This window comes from Camelus ferus, chromosome 12 (genome assembly GCF_009834535.1).
Source record: "Camelus ferus isolate YT-003-E chromosome 12, BCGSAC_Cfer_1.0, whole genome shotgun sequence".
Taxonomy (NCBI): domain Eukaryota; kingdom Metazoa; phylum Chordata; class Mammalia; order Artiodactyla; family Camelidae; genus Camelus; species Camelus ferus.
In genome coordinates, this window is record NC_045707.1 from 4194696 (window position 1) to 4217243 (window position 22548).

The 22548-nt window shown below is 42.9% G+C and overlaps 1 protein-coding gene across 1 annotated transcript in view; it reads right to left on the reverse strand.

Annotated features, from left to right (window-relative positions):
* The window catches only part of FAM227A (family with sequence similarity 227 member A), a 53281-nt gene that overhangs the window by 11380 nt on the left and 19353 nt on the right, over positions 1-22548 (reverse strand). Inside the window, exons 11-16 of the mRNA XM_032492272.1 lie at positions 19340-19419; positions 15506-15590; positions 14734-14825; positions 7912-8069; positions 6029-6181; positions 2491-2631 (exon numbers count right to left, since the gene is read on the reverse strand). Of these exons, the coding sequence (XP_032348163.1) occupies positions 2491-2631; positions 6029-6181; positions 7912-8069; positions 14734-14825; positions 15506-15590; positions 19340-19419 (709 nt within the window). The remainder of the gene's footprint in view (positions 1-2490; positions 2632-6028; positions 6182-7911; positions 8070-14733; positions 14826-15505; positions 15591-19339; positions 19420-22548) is intronic.

Consider the following 22548-nt stretch of genomic DNA (forward strand, 5'->3'; position numbering starts at 1 on the left):
TCACCACTGCTTTTCAACATTGTATTGGAAGTTCTAGCTAGTGCAATAAGACAATAAAATAAAATAAAAAGTTTAAAGATTGGGAAGGAAGAAAAAACTCACTGTAATATAAAATGAAAGTAGGACAGAAATTCATACAGATGCCAACAGGAGAATAAAGATAAGAAAACTAGAGAATCAGTCAGGGAGGTACAACAACTGAGTATAACAGTTTCAAAAAAACAGAGTTAGAAAAATAAAGGGAAGAAAATTATCAAAGAAGTAATAAAGAAAAATTCTCAGAATTGAAGGGCACTGCTCTCCAGTCTGAGAGGGCTTCTCAATCCCAATGAAACATTAAAAAAAAGAAAGAGTCATACCAAGGCACATAATTGTGAAACATCAGAATAAGAGGGACAAAGACAATATCCTAAAACCTTCCATGGTGGAGGGGCAGGGGGAGGTAACAGAGAATGCCATAGGAATCAGAATGGCATCAAATTTTTAAACAGCAAAGTTAGAAAGTAGAAAGAAAATGTTTTCAAAATTCTGTGGCAAATTGACTTTTTTTTTTTTGCATCCTTTTTTATTTAAGTATAGTCAGTTTACAATGTTGTGGGCAAATTGACTTTTAACTTAGAATTTTATTACCAGCAAAACATCTGTCACATATTAATCAAGAGCAAAGTCATTTTGGATATGTAAAGATTAAAAAAACTTTCTATGTACCTTTTCTTCGAGAGTTACTAGAAGATGTGCTCCAGCAAAATTAGGGAGTAAAACAAGAAAGAGAAAGACCTGTGACCCGGGAAAGAGACACCAACCAAGTAAAGCTGACTAAGGGAAGTCCTAGGATAATGGTGAAGAAAAGCCCCAAAATGGTAACTGAGAGCAGATCTTGAGCACACCAGTCCAGATTGAAGGAAGATGAGGGCCTGAGGAGAACTCCAAGATAAAAAAAAAAAAAGAAAGAAATTTATAAGATAAATTCTCACTTTTAGGATCTTCTGCCATAACTTTTTCTTAACCTCTTGAAGTCTACATCTGCTTCCATAGTAGAGGAAAAAAACAAGCAGCAAACTCTATTTGTCCTGGTTATGATCACATTCTCTGACAGAATATATTAATAGAATATACATGGAACATATATGATACATTAGCAAATATGGTAAATAATGCTGCTTAGTTTTTGACAGCTTTTAACAATCTGGAAACCATTATGAACAGATAACATCTAAAAGGAAGAAAATCAAAATGCATATGTAAGCATGTTATTTAGAATAATGGATGTAAATTCCAGAGTTGAAAATTATAATTTCTGTAGACTCTTGGATGCCTATGCATTACAGGATAGCAGAATCCAGGTGTGGCATGTGAGACCTTCTGAAGCCCCTCATTCCCTCCTCAACTCTCCTTTACTCCCTGACCAGCCAGACCCAATGGCAGGCTGGTAGCTTCCAGCTCTGTAAAGTGGCTTGAACAGCTCTCTGCCTAGAGTGCCAGCCCATTCTTGCCTTCCCCTTCACCTAGCAAGTATAAAGAACTCTGTTCTCTTTTGAAGTCCTGTCTTTGGACCTCTGCAATTTGTTGCACGTTATCTATTTACATACCTTTTTCCTCCTTCTACACTATGAGCCTTTGAGGGCAAGAACTTTAACTTATTTATTTCTCTGTACCCTTAGTGCCTGGAATAGTAGGTCTTTATCCAGTGTTTACTTGGCTTCTCTGTGCCTCAGTTTTCTATTCAGTAAAACGGGTGTTATGTTATCTAATAGAGTTGTGTTGAGATATAAATAAAGTGGGCACGTGCTTTCTGTCTGATGGCATCTCACCCATTCTACCACATGCCACTGACTTTGCCTTGCTCTCTCAGGCCACAGGGACAATTAGGTCTGGCTAATCACAGCACTGCTTCTTTCTGAACACAGCGTTGGTTCAGACAGAATGGGTGGGGCCATGACCCAAGCAGAGGCATCAGAGGCTTTGGTGAGGCTTGGTTTATGGAGGCTGGGAGAGGGTGTCTCTTCCTTTTAGGTTAGGCACCGTAAGGACATAGGCGTGGGGCTGTTTGTGGCCCTCTTTCTTTCTTTGAGGTCAGAGGCAGCTTGAAAAGCAAGCCAGCACACAGAGGGAAAGAGGTTTGAGAGAGAAAGGGAGAGAGAATCCGAAAATATCATTGAGCCCTTAGATCCAATGTGCCGGCAGCCAGCCTGTCTGTGGCCTTCCCAGTTACTGAAGCCACGAGATTTTCCTTCCACTCAAGCTAGTTTGAGCTGGTTTCCTGGCATTTGCAACCTAAGAGCTCTGACATACAGTTCATAAAGTACAAATGCTTGGCATAGAGGAAGTATAAAGTCATTGGTAGCTCTTACTACTACCATTAGTAATAATAAAAATGAGAGTTGAGTAACACATAAAAGTGAGTGGGCTTTTCTGTGTTCTCTCCCATATATTACAAATTCTTGCAGTATTCACATTTCTACTTTTCCCACAGTCTTCATTCTTGCAAACCTTAAAAGAAACTCAGTCTTCCTCTGATGGCTTCTTCTAGGTTTCTTTTCAGGGGATTCCTCAATGACGGGTGAAGGCTGGAGGAACATGTGGTTTGCCTTTTTTTTATCTTTTGCTCTTTGATTGAGATTCTTCACTTCCCTGTGGGGAAATCACAAAGACACATGGAAAAAGACTAAAGAGTCAGCGTTATCTTTTCACTCCTATCTTCGTACATAAAGAGAGACAAATACTTACAAGTTCACTCATTACATCTGTCAAGAGCAACTGACTGGAGCAGAGAGCTGACTACACAGCAGCAACCCAGTCACCAAGCCCCTGCTCCGTGCTGGGAGTCACCTAGCCGTGGGGGACACAGAGGAATGAGATGTGTTCCCTACCTCAATGAAACATGCTCAAAGTAGGAAGACAGGTGAGGAAAACCAACGATCTGAGAGAAAGCTGAAGCATGAGCTTGAGGACAGGCTGAATTCAAGTCGGGGCTCTGTCACTTGCTGTATGTCCTTGGGCAAATTACTTAACCTCTCCATGCCAGTGTACTTGCCTCACAACGGCAATAATAGAACCTAGGGTTGTGGTGAGGATAAACTGAGTTACCACAGGTCAAGCACTTAGCACACTGCCTGGTACACAGGAAGTGCTCAGTGAATGTTGGCTGCTGCTGCTGGTGTTATCATAGGAGAAGTTTTTCAGCAAAATGTGTTCAGATAAGCTTGGGTACACAATATACCAGCTGACCTTTGAAATATGAGTAGTCATTTACTCGAAGAAGAAGCAGGTTACAGACATTCAAGGCAGCCAAAATAGCAATAAATATACATTCATGTGAATTAAGATGCTGTCTTTTACTTCTCTGCTGCTGCAGAATAGACGTAAAATGACTGGCATTTAAAAAGTATATTGAACTGGGCCTAAACCAGTGGTTATTCCAACAATGGGGGTCTTTTCCCCCTAGTCAAAGGTAAAAATTGTGTTGACACAACATTCTCACTTTTGGGATCCTCTGCCACAACTTTTTCTTAACCTTTTGAAGCCTGCTTCTGCTTGCAGTGGAGAATCAAAGAACAAACAGAACTGCATTTATCGTTGTTATGATCACATTTTCTAACAAAAACTCCTTGATAGTATTTTCTGTATTCTCTTTTCTTAAGATATTAAAGCCTATACACGTCTCAGGCCTCTATTTTCCAGTAGTAAAAGCACCTTTAGCTTGTAAGACAGAATCATATGTTGAAACACTTTATAAAGTTCTTCAAAGAGCATTTTGAATTGTGGGTGCTTTGCCCCAAGTTTCAGGATCAGGGCTTTGAACCCACAAATAAACAAGCATGTCCTTTAAACTGGTAGATGTAGGTGATCACTATTATCTAAAAGTTCCTTGAAATATAAAATAGATGCCAAAGTGTGTACAGACTCTAAATGTGCAGCTCAAGATTTCATGTACTGAGCACACCCATGTAACCAGCATCCAGATCAAGAAACAAAACATTGCTAGCCACACTGAAGCCCCTTTGCGCCCCCGCTCAGTCATATCCTACTGCCCTGATGTCTAACAGCACAGATGAGTTTTAAGGACACCATTTTTTCCTAGACACAAAACTTTGAGAATCCCATTATTAATAGAAGCCACAATGAGCTTTTTGAAAATACCATATCCAACAAAAAGTGAATGTATTTAGCAACATAATTGCTAACATATAACTACAAAATTGCTCCTGAATTTAAAAATCTTGACTATAATTCACCTGATAAGGATGTCTTTATTTAAAAGGGATTTCCTTATATATTTCTGAAATAAATATTCTGTAGAGTTAATCTTGAATATTCTATATGAATTTAATGTTAATCCTAAACTATTTTTGCCTCATTAATGACACAGCTGGGTGTGACTATGGTGCTAAGTTCTGGCCAATGGAATGAAAATGGAAAATTTATTTGTGACTTCCAGGAGGAATGCATTTCTTGGACCCATCTTCCTTCCAATTGGCTGGAATGTAGACCTGATGGCTGGAGCTTTAGCATCCATTTTGGACCATGAGGCTGATCATGGGATGAGGATTATAGAGCACTAAGATAAAAGGAGCTTGGGTCCCTGACACTGTGAACTGCCACATGAGAGAGTTATGGGGGTAGGCAGAGAAGACACAAGAGAAAGATACAGAGTGAAAAAAACGTGAGTTCTTTTCTTAGTTAAAAAATGCCAGCTATTAAATGTAGGAGGAATGGTAGAAGTAGAAAAATCACTGTTTTGCAACCCCAAATGTAACAATTGATTTAGGGAAAGATTATCAATAGATGCTAAAAACACTGGATGAAGATTGTTGAGAAAACATACTCACAGCCTCAAAGAATCACACCACTCATTACTGACCGACTAGAAACACAAAACTGTAGTCTTGCAATGGAGAGGTCTGGCAGAGACCACCTTAACCAAGCAGTGGGGCAACCTGACATTAAGTTTCTTCTGATGGAGTATAACATGAATATACTAGGTCATCTATGAAGTGCTCTTGGCAAAGAGATTTAACCTGAATCTAATCAAGCCTCTAGTATAGATCCCATGTCCAGATTATAGGAAAAATGAGATCTACTGGGACAAGTTAAGTGATACCTTGGAGAAATAATCAGAAAAATCCAGAATGTGGCTTGAATTATTAAAAACAGTCCATGTCATAAATAATAATAACAACAAAGCAGTGGGGCAGGGCACTGTTATAGACTAAAAGACAACAAAGTGATAACATCAAAATATGTTGATTGGATCCTGGGGCAGCAAGTAAAACCAAAAATGGTATTTCGGGCACTATTAGGGAAATCTGATTTGACCTAATGATTAGAGAGAGAGAAGGAAAATGTGGCAAAACGTGCATAATTGTAAATGCAGTGAGCACATATGATGTTCATAACACTATCCTTTAAACTTTTCTGAAAGGTCTGAAAATGTTCTAAGTAGGATAAAAATATTGCAAATGGAGAAGGCCCAGGAAAATGTTCATAATATGCTGCTAGTGGGGGGAAAAAGTCTAAAAAATAGTTTGACATCATGACTCCACTACTTTTGTTTAGAGATGCAGGTATATGTGCCCAGAAAAAAAGTCCGTGGGGGAGGCTTTAGCTCAAGAGGCAGAGTGCATGCTTAGCATGCACGAGGTCCTGGGTTCAATCCCCAGTACCTCCTCTAAAAACAAAGAAATAAATAAACTTAATTACATCCCCCACAAATAAAAACAAATAAACAAACAAAAACTAACTAAAATAAATCACTCTTCAAAAAAAAAGAACAGAAGGATTTATAGAAAAATGTTGGCAATGTGTATATGCAGGTGCTTTTTCCAGGTTTTTTGAAATGTTTCTATAGTTACAAAAAAAAACCCCAACTTGTTTTAAAAAAAAGATCTGGTCTCTGTTATTGTGGAGTTTCCATTCTGACCACAAGAAAACCGAATGAGCTGGCCCCCCAGTTACATACTAGTGATGTGTGGCAATTGATGCTCCAATGCTGAAACCATGCCACTGCCCCGGAAAGACCCTTGAATACCTGAGGAAGTTGTGGTGCAGCTCCTTCAGGTACTTGTCGAAGTAATTCCATTCTCTCCAGTGAAGCTGGTTCAACTGGCGCAATTTGTCCCTCCACTTTCTCATGCTGCTCAGGCTCAGGCTGATGACCTCAGTGTACGTCAGGGTGGACTCAGTGGCTTTCACGTCAAGGAAAACCCTACACTGTCAGCCGGTGTTGACTCAGCATTATTATTAGTTGGCTGTGTCTAGTGCATGGGGAGGAGGGGGGTTGGGGGTGGCGGGGAGGGCAGGGTGTAGAAAACTGTTTCAGGAAATCTGAGCAGGAAATAATTCCATGGCCTGCTTTTTGATCATGGTCTGCTTTGGAAAGAAAGAGGTTAGCTATCCTCTCCATGGCTATGCTGTTCCCCATCTTTTAATAAAGTTCTTCTCCCCTCCTGCTGATGGAAGGGCTAGGAAATGCTTTTCTTAGGCTGTCATCTAAAATTCTTACTCTGTTATCACAGTGGTAAATTGGAAAGGATTCCAATTTTCCTTTCCTTTTGGGCCCAATCCTCCTTCCTTATCTCATGTTTGTTTGCTGAAAAGTTCTCTGTACCTCCCCAATCCCTCCACCCCTTCTGAACTGGTCACAATCTCATCAGCTACACTCATCATAAGCTGCGGGACCTCAGACAATATATGTCATCCTCTATGTCTTCATTTTCTTATTTATAAAGTAGGGATCTATACCTACCTTAGATGACATTAATAATAATAATGATAGTTACTTTTTTTTTTTAGTACCAGTTGTATGCCACTTAACCCTGGTCACAACACTATTGGTTTGGTATAAGTATCCTTATTTTAGGAATGAGTTGGTAAAGATGTTGAGCTTATTGGTTAAGCTGTGCACATGAGATCTTAAAACCAGTGGATTGCTGAGCTGGGGCTCAAATCTAGGGCTGTGTAACCCAGACTACTTCTACTGCACTCAACTGTCGTCATAGAACAATGAGGTGATATAAGGGAAAGCATGTTATGAACAATAAAGTGCTATGAACTGAGTTGTTGTTATTCTCTGCCTATTTATATATAAACAGGTTTGTGGATATGAAGTGTCATAGGGCAGGACTTAAGTCCTACCTAGTTCATTATGAAGACTCCTTCTGTATGCAGATGGGTGACATTCAATCACTTGTTGCCTGCCAGGCACTGTGCTAAGCCTTTACCCCTACTGTGCCTGGACTCTGCACAACAACCCTATGAGGCAGGTACTGTCATTCCCATTTTATAGGTGAAGAAAACATGAGGCTCAGAGAGAAGCTGGAACTTGCCCAAGATAACTCAGCTGGTAAGCAGTTGAGCTGGTTCCTGAGTCTAGGTCTATTTGATTCCAGGTTCTGACCCTCTACGGTAAACTGCTAAGACTCAGGATACCAACACATATCAAACCCGTTTTCTTAAGATCTGAGCTTTTTACTATCTCTTTAGGACAAATGTCAACAGGGCCAGGAATTTGCTGATGGGTCTGGAGGAAGGGTGTGTGTGAGGAGGGTGTCAGATGAAACACATACCTAGATACCAAAATTCCTGATCAATATATACACTCTGGGGTCAATGAGCATGTGGGAGGCATTACTGAGTTGCAAAGTATGAAGTTTGTTAGAGTCCCTAAGTAGCCCATTCTTTCCGGTAGATAGGAAGAGATTTTTGCACACAGGGAAATCTGACTTTGGATTTGGAACTAAAATGAGCAAGATTCTGACCCATAGGCTCGTACCAATGGTCACCCTTGACAGGCCCCTGCTATGTGTCAGGGACTGTGCTAAGGGCTGGATGCCTCTCTCCCCACCCCGGCTTCTGGGAAGAGGAAGCAGGGGCCTGGAGTAATGCATGTCCTGACCATGGCGGAAAGGATATGGGATAGTCTTGGTTTTTTCCCTCCTGATTATCAACACGTCTTCACCATGCTGCCGCAGAGTGGCGTAGTTATAGAGGAAGTACACAATCAGAGGGCTCTTTCCATAAATGTTGAAGAGGTTTGAAGTTAGCTCAGGGCTTCTGCAGACAGGGTAAGACTGAGCAGGAAGAAGAGAGGAAAAAAATGAAGGATATTGTCATTTTTACAGCCCGTATTAAGAAATGTAAAGGTATTAATATCCTTTATCCAGTAACTCCAGTTTTAGTATGCTGTCCTACAGAAATTATCCACAAAAAAGAAAAGAAAGATTTAGGCACTAAGACGTCTACTGCAGTGATAATCACTACAGCAACAGATTAGAACAACCTAAATGTTCAAGGAGAAAATGTTGGTATTTCTACCCAATGGCATAATTAAAATATTTATGAAGAATTGGTACTAAAATACTGTTTCAGCTATCATTGTAGATTTTAAAAATTGAGATACAAAATTAGGTAGATACTATTATGTATTTTATATGAAATAAATATAATTATATGAAATCAATTTTTAAAAAAAGATAAATAAGATACTAGAAGCATAGTTACCAAACTGTTAACAATCCATTCAGCAAAAATTTATTGGTGACTACTATGTATATACACTGTTCTAGATGCTGGAGTTTCAGTGGAGAATAAGACAAATTTCAGCCCTCGTGGAGCTTGCTATTATAGTTGAGAGAAAAACAGTAAATAAATCAAGAAATAAAAGAATAACATGATATTATGGAATAATAAGTGCTTCAGACAAGAATCAAGCAGGGCAAGGGGTGTGGGTGGTGGGCTGGGAGACAGGGGAAGAGAGGAGTCTTTTCCATGGAATGGTCGGGGAGGGCTGCCCTGAGGAGGAGTGATCCTGGCGGGTCCTGAATGAGAGAAGGAAGATCTGTGCCATGTTCCAGGCAAAGGGACAGCAAGTGCAACAGACCCTAAGGCAGACAAAGCTTAGTGCAGCTGAGGGACAGAAACAAGGCCTGCATGGCTCAAATGAGAATAAATGATGAGGCTGATGTGGGGTCTCTGGGCCACAGGAAGGAGTCAGGATCTGTTCTAAGTGTGATGGAAGCCACTGGAAAGTTTTGAGCTAGAGCACAACATAACCTGATTAATTTTTCCTAAAGACCTCTTGAGCTGATGTGTGGAGAAATGACTGCAGTAGTTCAGGGGGTTTTGAGGCTAGGAATGGGTAGCTGGGAGACAGGTGAGAAGTGATGGAATTTGCAATAAACCATGAAAGCAGAATTGGCAGGATTTACTGCTGGAGTCAATGTAGGTGTGAGAAAGAGAAGAGTCAAGGATGACTCTAAAGGGCTAGGTGCCAGCTGCTCAGGTGGGAAGACCTGGAGAGGAACAGGTTGAAGGAGCAGGAAAATCAAGAGGTCTGTTCTGTGGATAAAGAAGTTGTGGTATGTGTATACAATGGCATACAACTCAGCCATAAAGAAATAGAATAATGCCATTTGCAGCAATATGGATGGACCTGGAGATTGTTATTCTAAGTGAAGTAAGCCAGAAAGAGAAAGAAAAATACCATATGATATCACTTACATGTGGAATCCAAGAAAAAGACCGACGAACTTATTTACAAAACAGAAACAGACTCACAGACATAGAAAACAAACTTGTGGTTACCAAGGGAGGAAGAGGGTAGAAAGGGATAAACTGGGAGTTTGAGATTTGCAGACACTAACTCCTACATATAAAACAGAAAAACAAGTTTATAATGTATAGCACAGGAAACTATATTTAATATCCTGTAGTAACCCATAATGAAAAAGAATATGAAAACAAATATATGTACATATATATATGACTGAACTATTATGCTGCACCCCAGAACTTGACACATTATAAACCAACTATACTTCAATTAAAAATAAAAAGAGGTCTGCTTTGGACAGGCTGTATTTGAGATGCTAATAGACAGCCAAGAAGAAACGTAGATCAGGAAAGAGACTGGCAAGGGCTAAGAGTGATTTGTTTTCCTTCCTTATATTCCTCTGCCTTTCCCCCAAAATGTCAGTGGTGATTATGTACTATTTTTGTAGTTTAAAAAAAATTATTTTGAAGAAGCGATTATAATTTAACCAGACAAATGCTGTCTCATGAATAAAGGCTGCAGCAGCACCTAACCACACTACTTTCTAATCCTGTTCATTTTCACTGCTTAATGAGATTTCTTCTGTCTATAGCACGGTCTCTCAAACTTGGCACTTTGACATTTGGGGCCAGGTAATTCTCTATTGTGGGAGACCGTCTTGTGCACTGTAGGACGTTGAGCAGCATCCCTGGTCTCGACCTGATAGATGCCAGTAGTACTCTGCCCCCCACCCTCAGCTGTGATAACCAGAAATGTCTCCAGCCATGGCCAAATGTCTCCTAGGGGGCAAAAGTGACCCCAGCTGAGAACCACTAATCTATAGCAAGGTCCCACTGGAATCACAGAGACGTGGGGTTAGTAGGGAAACTATAGATTGTTTAGTCCAATGATTCCTAAAACCTCATCTCCAAGTTGGGGCCAGTCTGTGTTCACTGGGCTCCAGCAAAATGAGGGAAACAAGGAAAAATACATTGTAATAAACCTGACCTAAAGTAAATGTATTCACTTTAAGGACTCTCTTTTATTCTGAGATTGTCTTTTCTACTTTTTTACATTAATGACCTTTCTTTTTAATGAAATGATGGTGATACTAGATAGCAGTCATTTTTGTTTTAATGAACTTATTTAGAGAAAAAAGTTTTTCAAAGTCTAGAAAAGTCCAAAGGGGATCTAGGATCCACAAATCTGGATCCACATTTATCCACGTGTTCTTGTGGCTGCCCAGTATTCATTCCCCTTTTACCCACCCCAGCTCTTGCGTATTTGGGGGAGTTTATTTGCCCTCTACTGCATTTGGGCTTGAGGGACTTTAAATCAAATGTTTTGCTACCCACCAAGGGCCACAGGGGGGCTACTCAGAGGCCTTGACAGGCTCCGCCAGCCCCAGCCTTCCTCTCACCCACCCAGTTAGAGCCGGAGCATGTGGACAAAGTTTGGTAAATCAAAACTTCCGCTTCTGGGATTTTGAGTCTTGAGTAAAGTGAAATACAGACTGAAAACACATGGGGGTTCACCTGTTCCAGAGATGTCACCTTGAAGAGATGGTTCGAGGGTTGCAACTGCCTCGAGTCTTCTCCTGGTCCCCAGACCGATTTTCACACTACCCAGTGACTCAGTGCTCTTCCAGTTTTGCTCAAGTTGGCAGATTTTGTTACTTGTCAGCGAAGAATCCCAACTGATACACGTCATTTCAGTAATGTTCTCAACAGGTACTTGTCCATTTTTGCTTCCCTCTCTCTGGAAACAAGGAACGCACTGCCTTTTGAAACATCCTGCTCTGTTGTAGGTAAGCAACTGGTTTCTGCTCCCAGGTGGCGGGCGGGGAGGCGCTTTGGGTGTAGCAACTGGGATGGGAGTGGAAGAGCTGAATCACAGCCACCGGACTGAGCAAAGATAGGCCACTGAACAAGAGGAGAGATGTTCTGGAACATCAGCTCCAAGGGGCAGGTAGAAAGCAGAGTAGGAGACTGACAAGGACACCGGCAAGAGGAATGACATGGCTTGAGAGCCAGAGCTAGAACAGGAACCTGCAGACGGTCTGAGAAGAGCTAGAGGGGAGAGCTGGTTTAAAATGACAGCTTGGACTCTTATGAAGTTCTCTCTTACCCTAGATAAAAATCTGCCTCTTTGTAATTCCAGCCCTCTCCCTCCAGGACTGTGTGTTACATAACAGTCTTTAAAATATCTGAGGAGAGCCCTCACATCTTCTCTAAGTTTTGCTTCTCCAACCCAAACATATTCAGTGCCTTCAATAACTCCCGGGCCCTTCTCTCTCCAGCCTGGTCCCTCTCCCTGAGCACATGCCAGATGGGACCATCTGAAGAGGAACCAACCTCCTTCTTGTTCTGGGCCAACTGTATTTCTTTTTTTATAGTTCTTTATTTTGACATTTAGATATCAGTTTCTGCTATCTCTGAGTGTAAAAACCCTTATTTTTTAACAAGATAAATTTATGTTCATTGTGAAAAATTCATACAATGTAGAAATATATAAAATAAAAGATAGAAGTCCTCATCCTCACCTGCATTTCCCAGGAATAAATACCATTAGTGCTTTTCCATGTATCCTTCCAAACCTTTTTATATACACATACCAACTTTGTACCAAAAACATATTACAAAAATAAAAATAGAATCATAATACACACAATGTTTATTACTTTAATTTTTTACTCATTAGTATCTAAACACATTGTCTATAGTATTTTCTTTATTTATTAACTTTAGACTTTGTTGACTGACAATCTTTCATATCAGACGATAAAAATCTGTCATTTTTAACAACAGAGTATCCATATTATGAACATTTCACAATTTACCTATTTATCTATTGAAATTTTAATTTTCTTCAGTTTTTGCCGGCACAGACTGACACTGTAAGAGATGGCCTTCAATGACCACTTCTATAGGACAGAAGTAGTAATATAATGGAATACTACTCAGCCATAAGAAGAACTGAAGTACTGACATAGGCTACAACATAGACAAACCTTGAAAACATGATGCTAAGTGAAGGTAATCAGTCACAAAAGGCCACATGTTGTATGATTTCACTTATATGAAATGTCCAGAATAGGTAAATCCATGGAAACTGAAAGTAGATTAGTGGTTTCCAGAAGCTAGGGGGAGAGGGGACCAAGGTGGGGGGAGTGACCACTGATGACTATGGGGTTTCTTTTTTGGGTGAAAAAATGTTCTGGAGTTAGGGATGATGATGATACAACCTTGTGACTACTAAAAACCACTGAATTGTACATTAAAATGCTGAATTTTACAGTATATGAATTATATTCTTTAAAAAAGATATAATTAGCTCTACCACTTGCTAGCTATTTGATTTTGGGCAAAATACTTAATATTCCTAAGTCTTAGTTTTCTCATCTATAAAATGGAGATAACAAATAAAACCTACTTCTCATAGGGCTGTGTTAGGATTCAGCGAATAAGTATGATGTGTTTAGAACAAGGTTTGGAATGTAAGCTCTCAATAATTGTTAGCTATTATACGTTAGGTTGAAAAAGCAAGGTGCAAAATAATGAATATAATATACCAATGTGTGTTTAAAAAAAAGGTTTATATTCCTTGACACGCATCAAAGATTTCTAGAAGGATATATGGGAAATTTTGTTTGTCTCTGGAGAAGGGGCATAGGGTCTGGCATGGAAGAGAGATTTACCTTTTATTACATAGCCTTTAATTACATAGCCTGTTTGATTTTTACCGTGGGCAAAGATTATCTTTTTGATAAAAACTATGGTATTAAAAAAGAGGGGGCGGGAAGCAGATTATATCAGTGGTACGCTTGTTAAAGTGGTGGAGTCACGCGCTGGCTCTTCAGTCAGGAGCAGCCAGCAGGGCCCCGGCATAACTGGCTGGGGCACTTCTCCGCCATGTATCTGCCAGGCCAGCATAGCTGGCGGTGGCACTTCCCCACCATGTGTCTGCCAGGCCACGTGCAGGCCGTTCAGCTGCCTTCCACTCCTGCTGAAATCTGCCACCATCCGCTCTAACTGTTGGGCTTCCCCACCCCGCCAAGGCCGATCACAGAGCGGGACACGATGGCTCATCTCCTTTCCTTTATCTCTAGGGCAACCCCACCAGCCCTGTCAGCAGGAAGGACCACAACACTGCTGGGCTTTATTGCCTCCATTTTATAGAAGAAAGTCAGAAAGGTTAAACAACTTGCTCAAGTAACACAGCTGAGGAGACGCAGCACCAAGATTTGAACCCGCGTCTGTCTGTCTTTTCCACCGTGCCCTGCTCCTTCTCAAAAGTTTCACTGCTAAATGCTGAGGGGAGATAGGCAGTGGAATAATTATGGAGAAATGAAGAAAGTTCAAGAACTACAGTACTTGCTATACTTGACCCACGTCCTATGGCCTGACTCCCTTGCTAGGTGGTGGCCTGGGGAAACCTCAAAACCTCTTGCCCTGTTCAGGGCCCTAAGGACCTCTTCCTTCTACCTAAGACTGAATGTGCCATTGATGTAAACTACAGTGCGCTGAGGTGTGTGGGGAAGGGGAGGAGAAGAGGAGAGAAAACATGATACTCCTGTGCCTCTTGCCTTCTGGGGACTATGCTGGTGGCAGAGCTCAGAAGTTAAGAGCTCAGAGCCAGACCTGCACGCAAGCCTTGGCTGTATCACTTACTTGCTTTGTGAACTTGGACAAATTAGTTACCTGCTCTGAGCATCACTTTCCTCACTAATAAACTAAAGAATAGCAGGAATAATTATCTCGAGAGGCTGTGACAGTAAAATAAAAGATCCTGCATGCTCAGGTTTAGTATAGTGCCTGACAAGTAGTGAGTAAGTGTTCATTACATGTTCATTATCATCACTGCCTCAGGTAAACCTCATAAAAACACTGTGACCTAGGAATTATTGCCCCCATTTTATAGAGTAGGAAACTGAGACTCAGTCATCTCTTTCCATTACACCCAGGCTCCCGAGCTTCAAGCAAGTAATTTAAATCCTGGAGAAATCCAGGCAAAATGCTCACTCAACTTGTGCCTACCTTAGTCAGTAATTACTCTTAGGAGATTTCCTGACTGTATCATCTGAGTGTACAATCAGAAACAACCCAGTTCTTACCCTGAAATCTTCACAGAGCTAGTTTTTCTAGCCAGCTCTCCTAGCCGCTTTTAAATCACATCTACTATTAAATTTCAAATCGTGCGCTCACCTGCTTAAGAAGCATATGCTCGTATTCTTTTGTTACTGGTATCCCCTTCACTTGTGTTGTTTTCCTCAAGGCCAGAGTCGGATAATTATGCTCTGTCAATGTAACATTAGCAAAAAATGATCAACAGAGCTTGTCAGCTGTGGTAAGAAAGGGCATATGGTAGATCTTAGCTTCTGATTAATGTGAAAATGCCTGGATAGTTTCAGATCATTGGGAGATGCTAGAGGAAGTAGCTCTATGAATTCACAGACTTTCACTCGCATTTTAGCCAGATATACACTTGTGGCCACATATTTGTCCATCTACTGATGTAGCTGCCCATCCTTCATTCCAGCCATCCAACATTTACAGAACCTCTACCATGTGCTGGGCCCACCCTGGGTGCTGGAAGTAGACTGTCTTCAAGGAACTCACAGCTTAGTAAGAAAAAACAGACGTGTAAATAATAAGTGTAACACTAACTCAGGTGCTATGATAGAATATAGAATATTCTAGATTTATTTTCTTCCACTGCCAACAATCTCTCTTCCCCACAGACATTAGCACTGTGCTGAACTCATCATCACAAAAGCAGAACTTAATAGTGCTTGTTGGACTGAAAAGACAACTACATCTTCTTATAAGATATTACTTGATGCCAAAGCCCAAGGCTAGAAACACAGGTGTAAATGAGGGTGGCAGACTAAATTAAAAAAAAAATACAAGGAACTAAGGTTTTGGGAAAATAACCTAAATCAAAAGCCTACATTTCCCTTTTAGGTGGTTAATGTACCTTTTGCAGTATTCTGTATTTGTGAGCCATCCGCTGAATTCTTGGCAAAAGAGGCTCTCTCGCTGGTTGAATTTATATCAGAAGACTCCAGAAGAGGAAAAAAATAGATGAACAAATTTGGTAAAACTGGCTGTGAGAGGAATACAGAAAGTATACACGCAATTTCCTAGATATTTCTCCCTGTTCGCAGCAAAGGAACATGTAGAGGGAGACACAGCTAGACAACTCAGCCCTCCAGCCGGGGAGCATGGTGGGAAGCAGTGGCTGATGTGGAAAACACAGGGGCTGGGGACTAGGGTTCCAGTCCCAGCCCTGCCACTCAGCGGCTGGTGATCTTCGGCAAGTCATTGGCCCTTTCGATTGCCTTGGTTTCCTGCTAGGGTTCTCATGAGGATGAAGTCAGCTAATGCATGCAAAGTGCATGAGTTAAGCGCTCCGTGGACACTGTGCAGTTGTTCATGCGATCACTCACCACATCTCCTTCGGGACACACTTCACTGAGCAACTACAAATGTGTCTGGCACTGCGCAGAACCTGAAACCTAGTCCCCGCCCAGAGGAGCTCCCAGTCTAGCAGGGGAGATAACAGTAAAAAGACAATTATGCTAAGGTGTGGAAAGTACCACCTGTTTATTAGAGAGGTAATGTAACTTAGGATTAGATTCATATGTGAATGACACATGTGAGGCCCAAAATTAATAATGGCTCAAACTAGGCAGAAATTTCTCTCCCACACAATAGTCTGAAAGTAGGCAATTCAGGGTGTATGTGGTATTTCTGCTGTGATAAGTCCTCGGGGACTCTGACTTCTTCCACCTCCCAGTTCCACCTTTCCTAAGATAAGGCCCTTGTTCTTAAGGATCCAAGATGGCACCTAGAGCCCCAGTCATCATATTCACATTCCAGGCAGCAGAACAGAGAAAAGGACAAAGAGATGAAACATTCACGTGAGCTGTTTTTTCAGGGAAGGCTCCCAGAAACTGCCACATGGCATATCCACTTATATCTCATTAACTAGCTCTTATTCACACGGCTACACATTGATGCAAGGGAGGCTAGGGAGTGCAATCTTTATTCTGGCCATGTACATGCCCAGCTAAAAATGTTCTCTTCTTTTTATAGAGAGAGGAAACAACAAATATTGGGGAACAGCTAATAGCCGACCACAAGCAGTACCAACAGAGTATCCAAGGAAGCCAGAATGGGGAACGCTTGATTCTGTCTGGGGGAGAGCTGGAAGGCTTCCAAGGAGAGAAGACACTTTTGTTCTGTCTTGAAGGATGAGTAGGAGTTTGGCAATGCGAAACAGATGGCAGACAAGCAGTCCACCAGCCGCAACAATCATCAGTTTCCTTTTATATAAACATGGCACTTGAATGGGAAGAAGAAAGCTGAAAGGACGCCCCATCCACCATGCAGCTAGTTGTCCAACACCTACTGACTTCTATAGTGCTGAAATAGTTACTGGGATTTGTTAGAGAGAAGACACTCTCGGGCTCAACAAAGTGTCACCCTCACTCTCAACGGGCCTCAGAGAGATCTGTCATAGAGCAGAGGACACAGGAGGTGGGCTTGGATGAAGTTATGAGACCCTACTGTTTGCTGGAGAGGCAGCTTGATGATGCAGAAAGAGCCCAGACTGGCAGCATCCTGATGTCAGCTGAAGTAAGCCGTGTATCCTGAGGCAAGTTATTCATCAGTTTGTGTCTATTTCTCCCTTTGTCAAATAAAGATAATAATTACCCACCAAGCAGGGATGTTGTAAGGACTGGGAAGAATATCTGCAAAGAAAATCTGCACGTGGCGGGGTCTGCACACGGTGGACTGCAAGTACGTCCCCATTTACTCTACTGTGTCATGACTGGCAACCACCCTCTGAGTGTGTGAGGCAAGGTGAGTATTGTTGGGATCGGGGGAAACTAAGAGTGCCCTGAGACCCCCTCCCCACCATGGCACAGGGGAGATGGAACCGTTCCATCCCATGTGGTCACCTGCTACTCAGATCCTGCAGGCTGAGGGCTTAACTGTGATGGGACAGAGCAGCAGGGGAGCCTGCTTTTGAACCAACATGAGATTCAATGTGAGGGTGGCCTGAAATGTCTGGGAGGGAAGTGGGCTTGGCAGAGCTGGTATCAGCAGGTGTGGGAGCGAGCTGCAGGAATGTGGGTCATTATTGTTAAATGACCCTTACGTACCCATGCTCTAGAACTTGGGAAAATTCTGGTTAAAATGGGTAAACATTCTGACAGGACATGGCTAGACAACAATTTATGAGACATCTCTAGATTGAATATGTAAAAATCAATGATGCCCATTTTGTAAATAAGAACACAAAGGTTTGCATTTGCTTCACGCTATACAACTGATAGGTAGCATTATCTAGATGGAAATTTAGATCTTCAGGAACCAAGCCTAGTGTGTTCTTCTGCCTTTGCCTATGGTTCCATGGTAGTCTTTCACGCAGTTCCCATAATTTGTCACAAATACATGAAACTTGAGTAGAAATTGTTTTTTCTCTAATCCTGGCCTCTCCTCTGAAGCCTAGCCTGTATATTTGACCTACGTGACACCTCCATTTGCACTTCTCACAGGCATCTTACGGTTAATGAGTTCAAAACTGAAACTCTTGATAGCTTCCCCCTACCCTGAACCCTCCACTTTCCATCTCACAAACCCTACACACCGTTCAGCTGCTTAAGCCACACACACTGGGACGCATCCTTGACTCCTCCCTTTCTTTCCCTTCCTTCCCAGTCCCAAAGCCCAGCCATTAGCAAGTGTCAAAAAATCAGTCTCCAAAACACGTCCCAGGTCTCTCTGCTTCTTGACTCCTGATGTCACTGTCTCCTCTTAAGATGACAATAAAAGCCTAACTGGGCTTCTGTCCCCCTACTCCATTATAGTTTCCAGATTCAGGAGACAGGGTGATCTTTCAAAAAATATAAATGAGATCATGTCACCTCCCTATTTTAATGGATTCCCATAGCACTTGAATTATATCCATATTCCTTACTAGGACCCACCCAACTCTGCAGGGTTCAGCCCCTGCTACTTCTCCAGCCTCAACTCCTGCCCCTCTTCCCCACACACACTGAGCTACAGTTATCACTGGCCTTCTCTCTGCTCCCTGAATATCTCAAGCCCTTTTTTTGCCTCAGGGCCTTTGCACATGCTGTCCCCTTTTCCTGAAAGGATCTTTCATTCACTCTTCTAGTGGCCGACTCCTTATCATTCAGACAGGGTAGGGCCGTGCAGGTCTGTCTACCCCAAGGCAAGAGGAAGCCTTCTGAGGTTTGGATGGTGTTTTTCATTTGGGCTGGAAGGAGGGGGTTTAGGGTTGGGGGGAGTAGGGGAGGGCCCGGTGGTGACAGGATGATGGAATTAGACCCATGTTTTGAAAAAACTGCAGGGGTACGAGAGCCTGAGGGAGGCAGGAGCCTACTGCAATAGCAAAGGGAGCTCCAACTGGGATGTCGGCAGTGGCAGGAGAGGAGCAGTGGTGCTGGGAGCTCCAGAAAAGGGAACACAAACCAGGCAGAGAGGAGCAGGCAGGTGTCCGAAGGACGCTGCCTTCAGGACTGTGATGAGGATTGATGGGAAGCAAAAGAGAGAAAGCACCTGCGCGGCAGCCCTAGTGATTGGTTCCTTTCCTCTCTCCTCCCAACCGCTGCCTTCCTGGCTGCCCTTTAGTGCTCCCTTCATCCATGCAGATCTGGAGGACCACCAGCGCCCCTCCCCAAGATGGTGGGCAGGGAGTACAGAGATGTGGAACCAACCGGGAAGTCGCTGAAGCTTTGGGGGCTCCGAGGGTCCTGGGTCTGTGCCTTACACTCACCTGAGTGCAGGAGATCCTCTTGCTCTGAGTAGGATTCCAGGTGGAGTATCTCCTAGAAGTGAGGAGAGAGAACTCTCTTCCTAGGAAAGAGAAAAAGTAGTTCTTCAGTACCTTCTCATCTTGGGGGTGACACAGCAGAGCAGGTGCTTTGAGACAGCCCCTTCCCTGGAGGCAATGGCAACAGCAAGGGGACTTGTCTCAGGCAAGGCAGAGCCTCTCTGTCACACCACCTGCTGAGGGACCTGGGGCAAACTACCTAATGTCTCCGATCCTGTTAAAGGGTGTGAGTTCTAACTACCTTGAAGGGCTAAATGAGCCAATTAAAGGAAATAATGTTTGCAAAGAGTACACAGGGCAAATGCTCAACCCACAGGGAAAAAAAAAAAAAATTGGCTTCAGAAAAACCCCAAAAACTCAGAACCTTGCAAAATTGAAATGAATAAATACTGGATTAAATGCTCAAAAGAGTAACTTACCAACCTCATAAGATGTTAAATTTAATATTCATTGAGGTGGGGAGGGTATAGCTCAGTGGTAGAGTACATGCCTAGCATGCATGAGGTCCTGGGTTCAATACCCAGTATCTCCTCTAAAAATAAATAAGTAAACCTAATTACCTCCCCTCCCAAAAGAAAACTAAAAAAAGAAAACAAATACATGCATGACTGAAACTTTATGCTGTACACCAGAAATTGACACATTGTAAACTGACTACACTTCAATTAAAAAAACACCATAATATTCACTGAAATGTCATTAAATTTGAAGATAATTTCCAGGTCAGATTTTTCTCACTTTGAAATTCCTGTGTGTCCATGATGACTGCTGGGAAAGCAAACCTTTTAAATGGGTCAGTACCTGCACATGCTTAGAAAAGTAAGTGGTTAATTTCTAGCCGATAATTACAGCTGTACTCTTCCCTAAGGGCTGCCAGCTATTCTCTTCCCTTGTGCCCTGGACCTGAGCTAATCAAACTGGAATGTGCTCACACATCCCTGGGAGATCCTGGCAAATTGCAGGGTCTGCTTTAGTCAATTGAGAGATGCTGCTGCTGCTGGCCCTTGGCCTACACTTAGAGTAGCAAGTCGGCTACACTTCAGGGACCACGTGGAGCAGAGCGGTGAAGGCCCAGCAGCCTGCCTCCTCAGCCAGGACACCAACCCGATGGAGGGGGCCTCAAGGAAGAGGGGGCTGCTGAACCATCATGCCCTCCTCCCCTACCCATTCTCTTTCTGCACTTTACTGCTGGCATCTAAGAGGGATGGTGTTTGTTTAAACAAGAGTGGCTCTCCTACCTGCAACCCTACTAATGCCTCCAGCACACCTTTCTCTATTCTGTTTTCACTTCTGTATCACTTCCCCTGAAATCTGGCCCCACCTTTTACTACCTGATATAAACAGCTGTCTCAAAGTTCACTCACAGGAGTTTTTTGAGGGGGGATGATGAAAACATTTTAGAAATAGATAGTAGCTGCATGAGACGGCTGCATAATTTTGCAAATATACTAAAAGTCACTGAAATGTACATTTTAAAAGGGTAAATTATGTTATGTGGATTATATTTCAATAAAGCTGATACATAAAGATCACTAGCAACCTAAATGTATGATTCCATGGCTTCCTCCTAGGCCTTGCTCTGTGGTCCTCTGAAGTAGCTGGCTCCACTGACCACCCCTCAGTATGGCCCCACCTTGGCTGCCATGACCTGTCCTTTCTGGGCTCCTCCTACCGCTGAATCCTCTTTCTGCTGCCTCCTGCATGTAGGAGGACCCCAAGGCTCTGACCTCAGCCTCCTTGTCTTCTCCCTTCCTTGATATTCCCATTTAGAGACAGTTTCAACCAGCACATTTATTTGAATAAATTTTCAGTTGAGAGTCCCAGCCCTGATCGCTCCCCTAGCCGTATCACCAACTGTGTCTTAACTCCACCTGGATGTTCCTGTCATGTCTGAACCTGTCTCCTCAAACCTGTCATGTCTGAAATTGAACACACAGCCTTTCTCCGAATACCTGATCCTCCTCTTGAGTTCTCACTGCTAAATGGAACATCTATAAACACTGGCTGCTAGATGCTTAGAGCTGCTTTGAATCTGGAACCCGCCCCAGCTCCAGCCTCCTCCTGGCCTGTCCCACTGTGCTCCTGGATTTCAATGAGATTCCATTTTCCTTACAAGCCTCATGTCTATCTTCACAACTGTGCAGAAAATCGTTAACACAGTAGTCTGCTGTTCTTGAAAAGTCCTGATTGCAAGGCTGGCCCTTGACTGGCATCCAGAAATTAGGTTTCAGGAGGGTTCCCACTGATAAGAGTGGCTCACTGTGCCTATAACAATGTGGCTTATGCTAAACACCTACTTTCCTTCTGGGAGTCTGGAATTTGGGTATGTATCAGGCAGGGAGTGCCTATGTGATCAGCCCCCAATGAAAACCCTGGCCATGGGTCTCTAACAAGCTTCTCTGCTAGGCAACATTGACACGTGTTGTCACAACACCTTGCTGGGGGAAGTAAGCAGGGCCTGTGTGACTCCATGGAAGAGGACTCTTCCTGTGCCCAGCTTTCCTGGACTTTGCTCCACGTCTTTTCCCTTTGCAGGTTGTGCTTTGTGTCCTTTCGCTGCAACAGATCACAGCTGTGAGTGTGACTACACACTGAGTCCTGTGCGTGCTCCTAGGGAACCACCAAACCTGACCGTGGCCCTGGGGACAGTTCCCACACCCTAGTTTATGTTAGCTCCTAGCCCTAACTGCAGCTTCCTAGCCTTCAGAGAGAGGGTCTTTAGGGGACACCTCACCCAGCCTCCCACCCAACAGGGAACCTTTAGGTAGCACGCTAGCCGCTCTGCCAGGGCCCTCCGGGGACAGGAAGCTCACTGTAGTGGGCAGCCCTGCCTCTTCTGAGGTTCCTCCTTCCTGCTAAGCACCCTTGCTTTCCCTGAGGGCGTTAGACTGAGGGAGGAGAATGGTTTAATGGACCAGAGAGGCCGAAGACTGACCAAAGCAGCAGACAGATTAGCCTGTCTGGGCAAAATCCTGTTCCCCAAGCGTGCTGGAAAACCTTGGGCACGTGAACCTCTCTGCACCTCAATTCTTGCTGTAAGACAGGGATGACAGGATTTCTCATAAGGTTGGAGTGGGGATGAAACAAAGTAACATGAGCTGAACAGTGGCTGGTACAGCGAACAAGTCAGTGTGCATTAGCATTATTTTTAT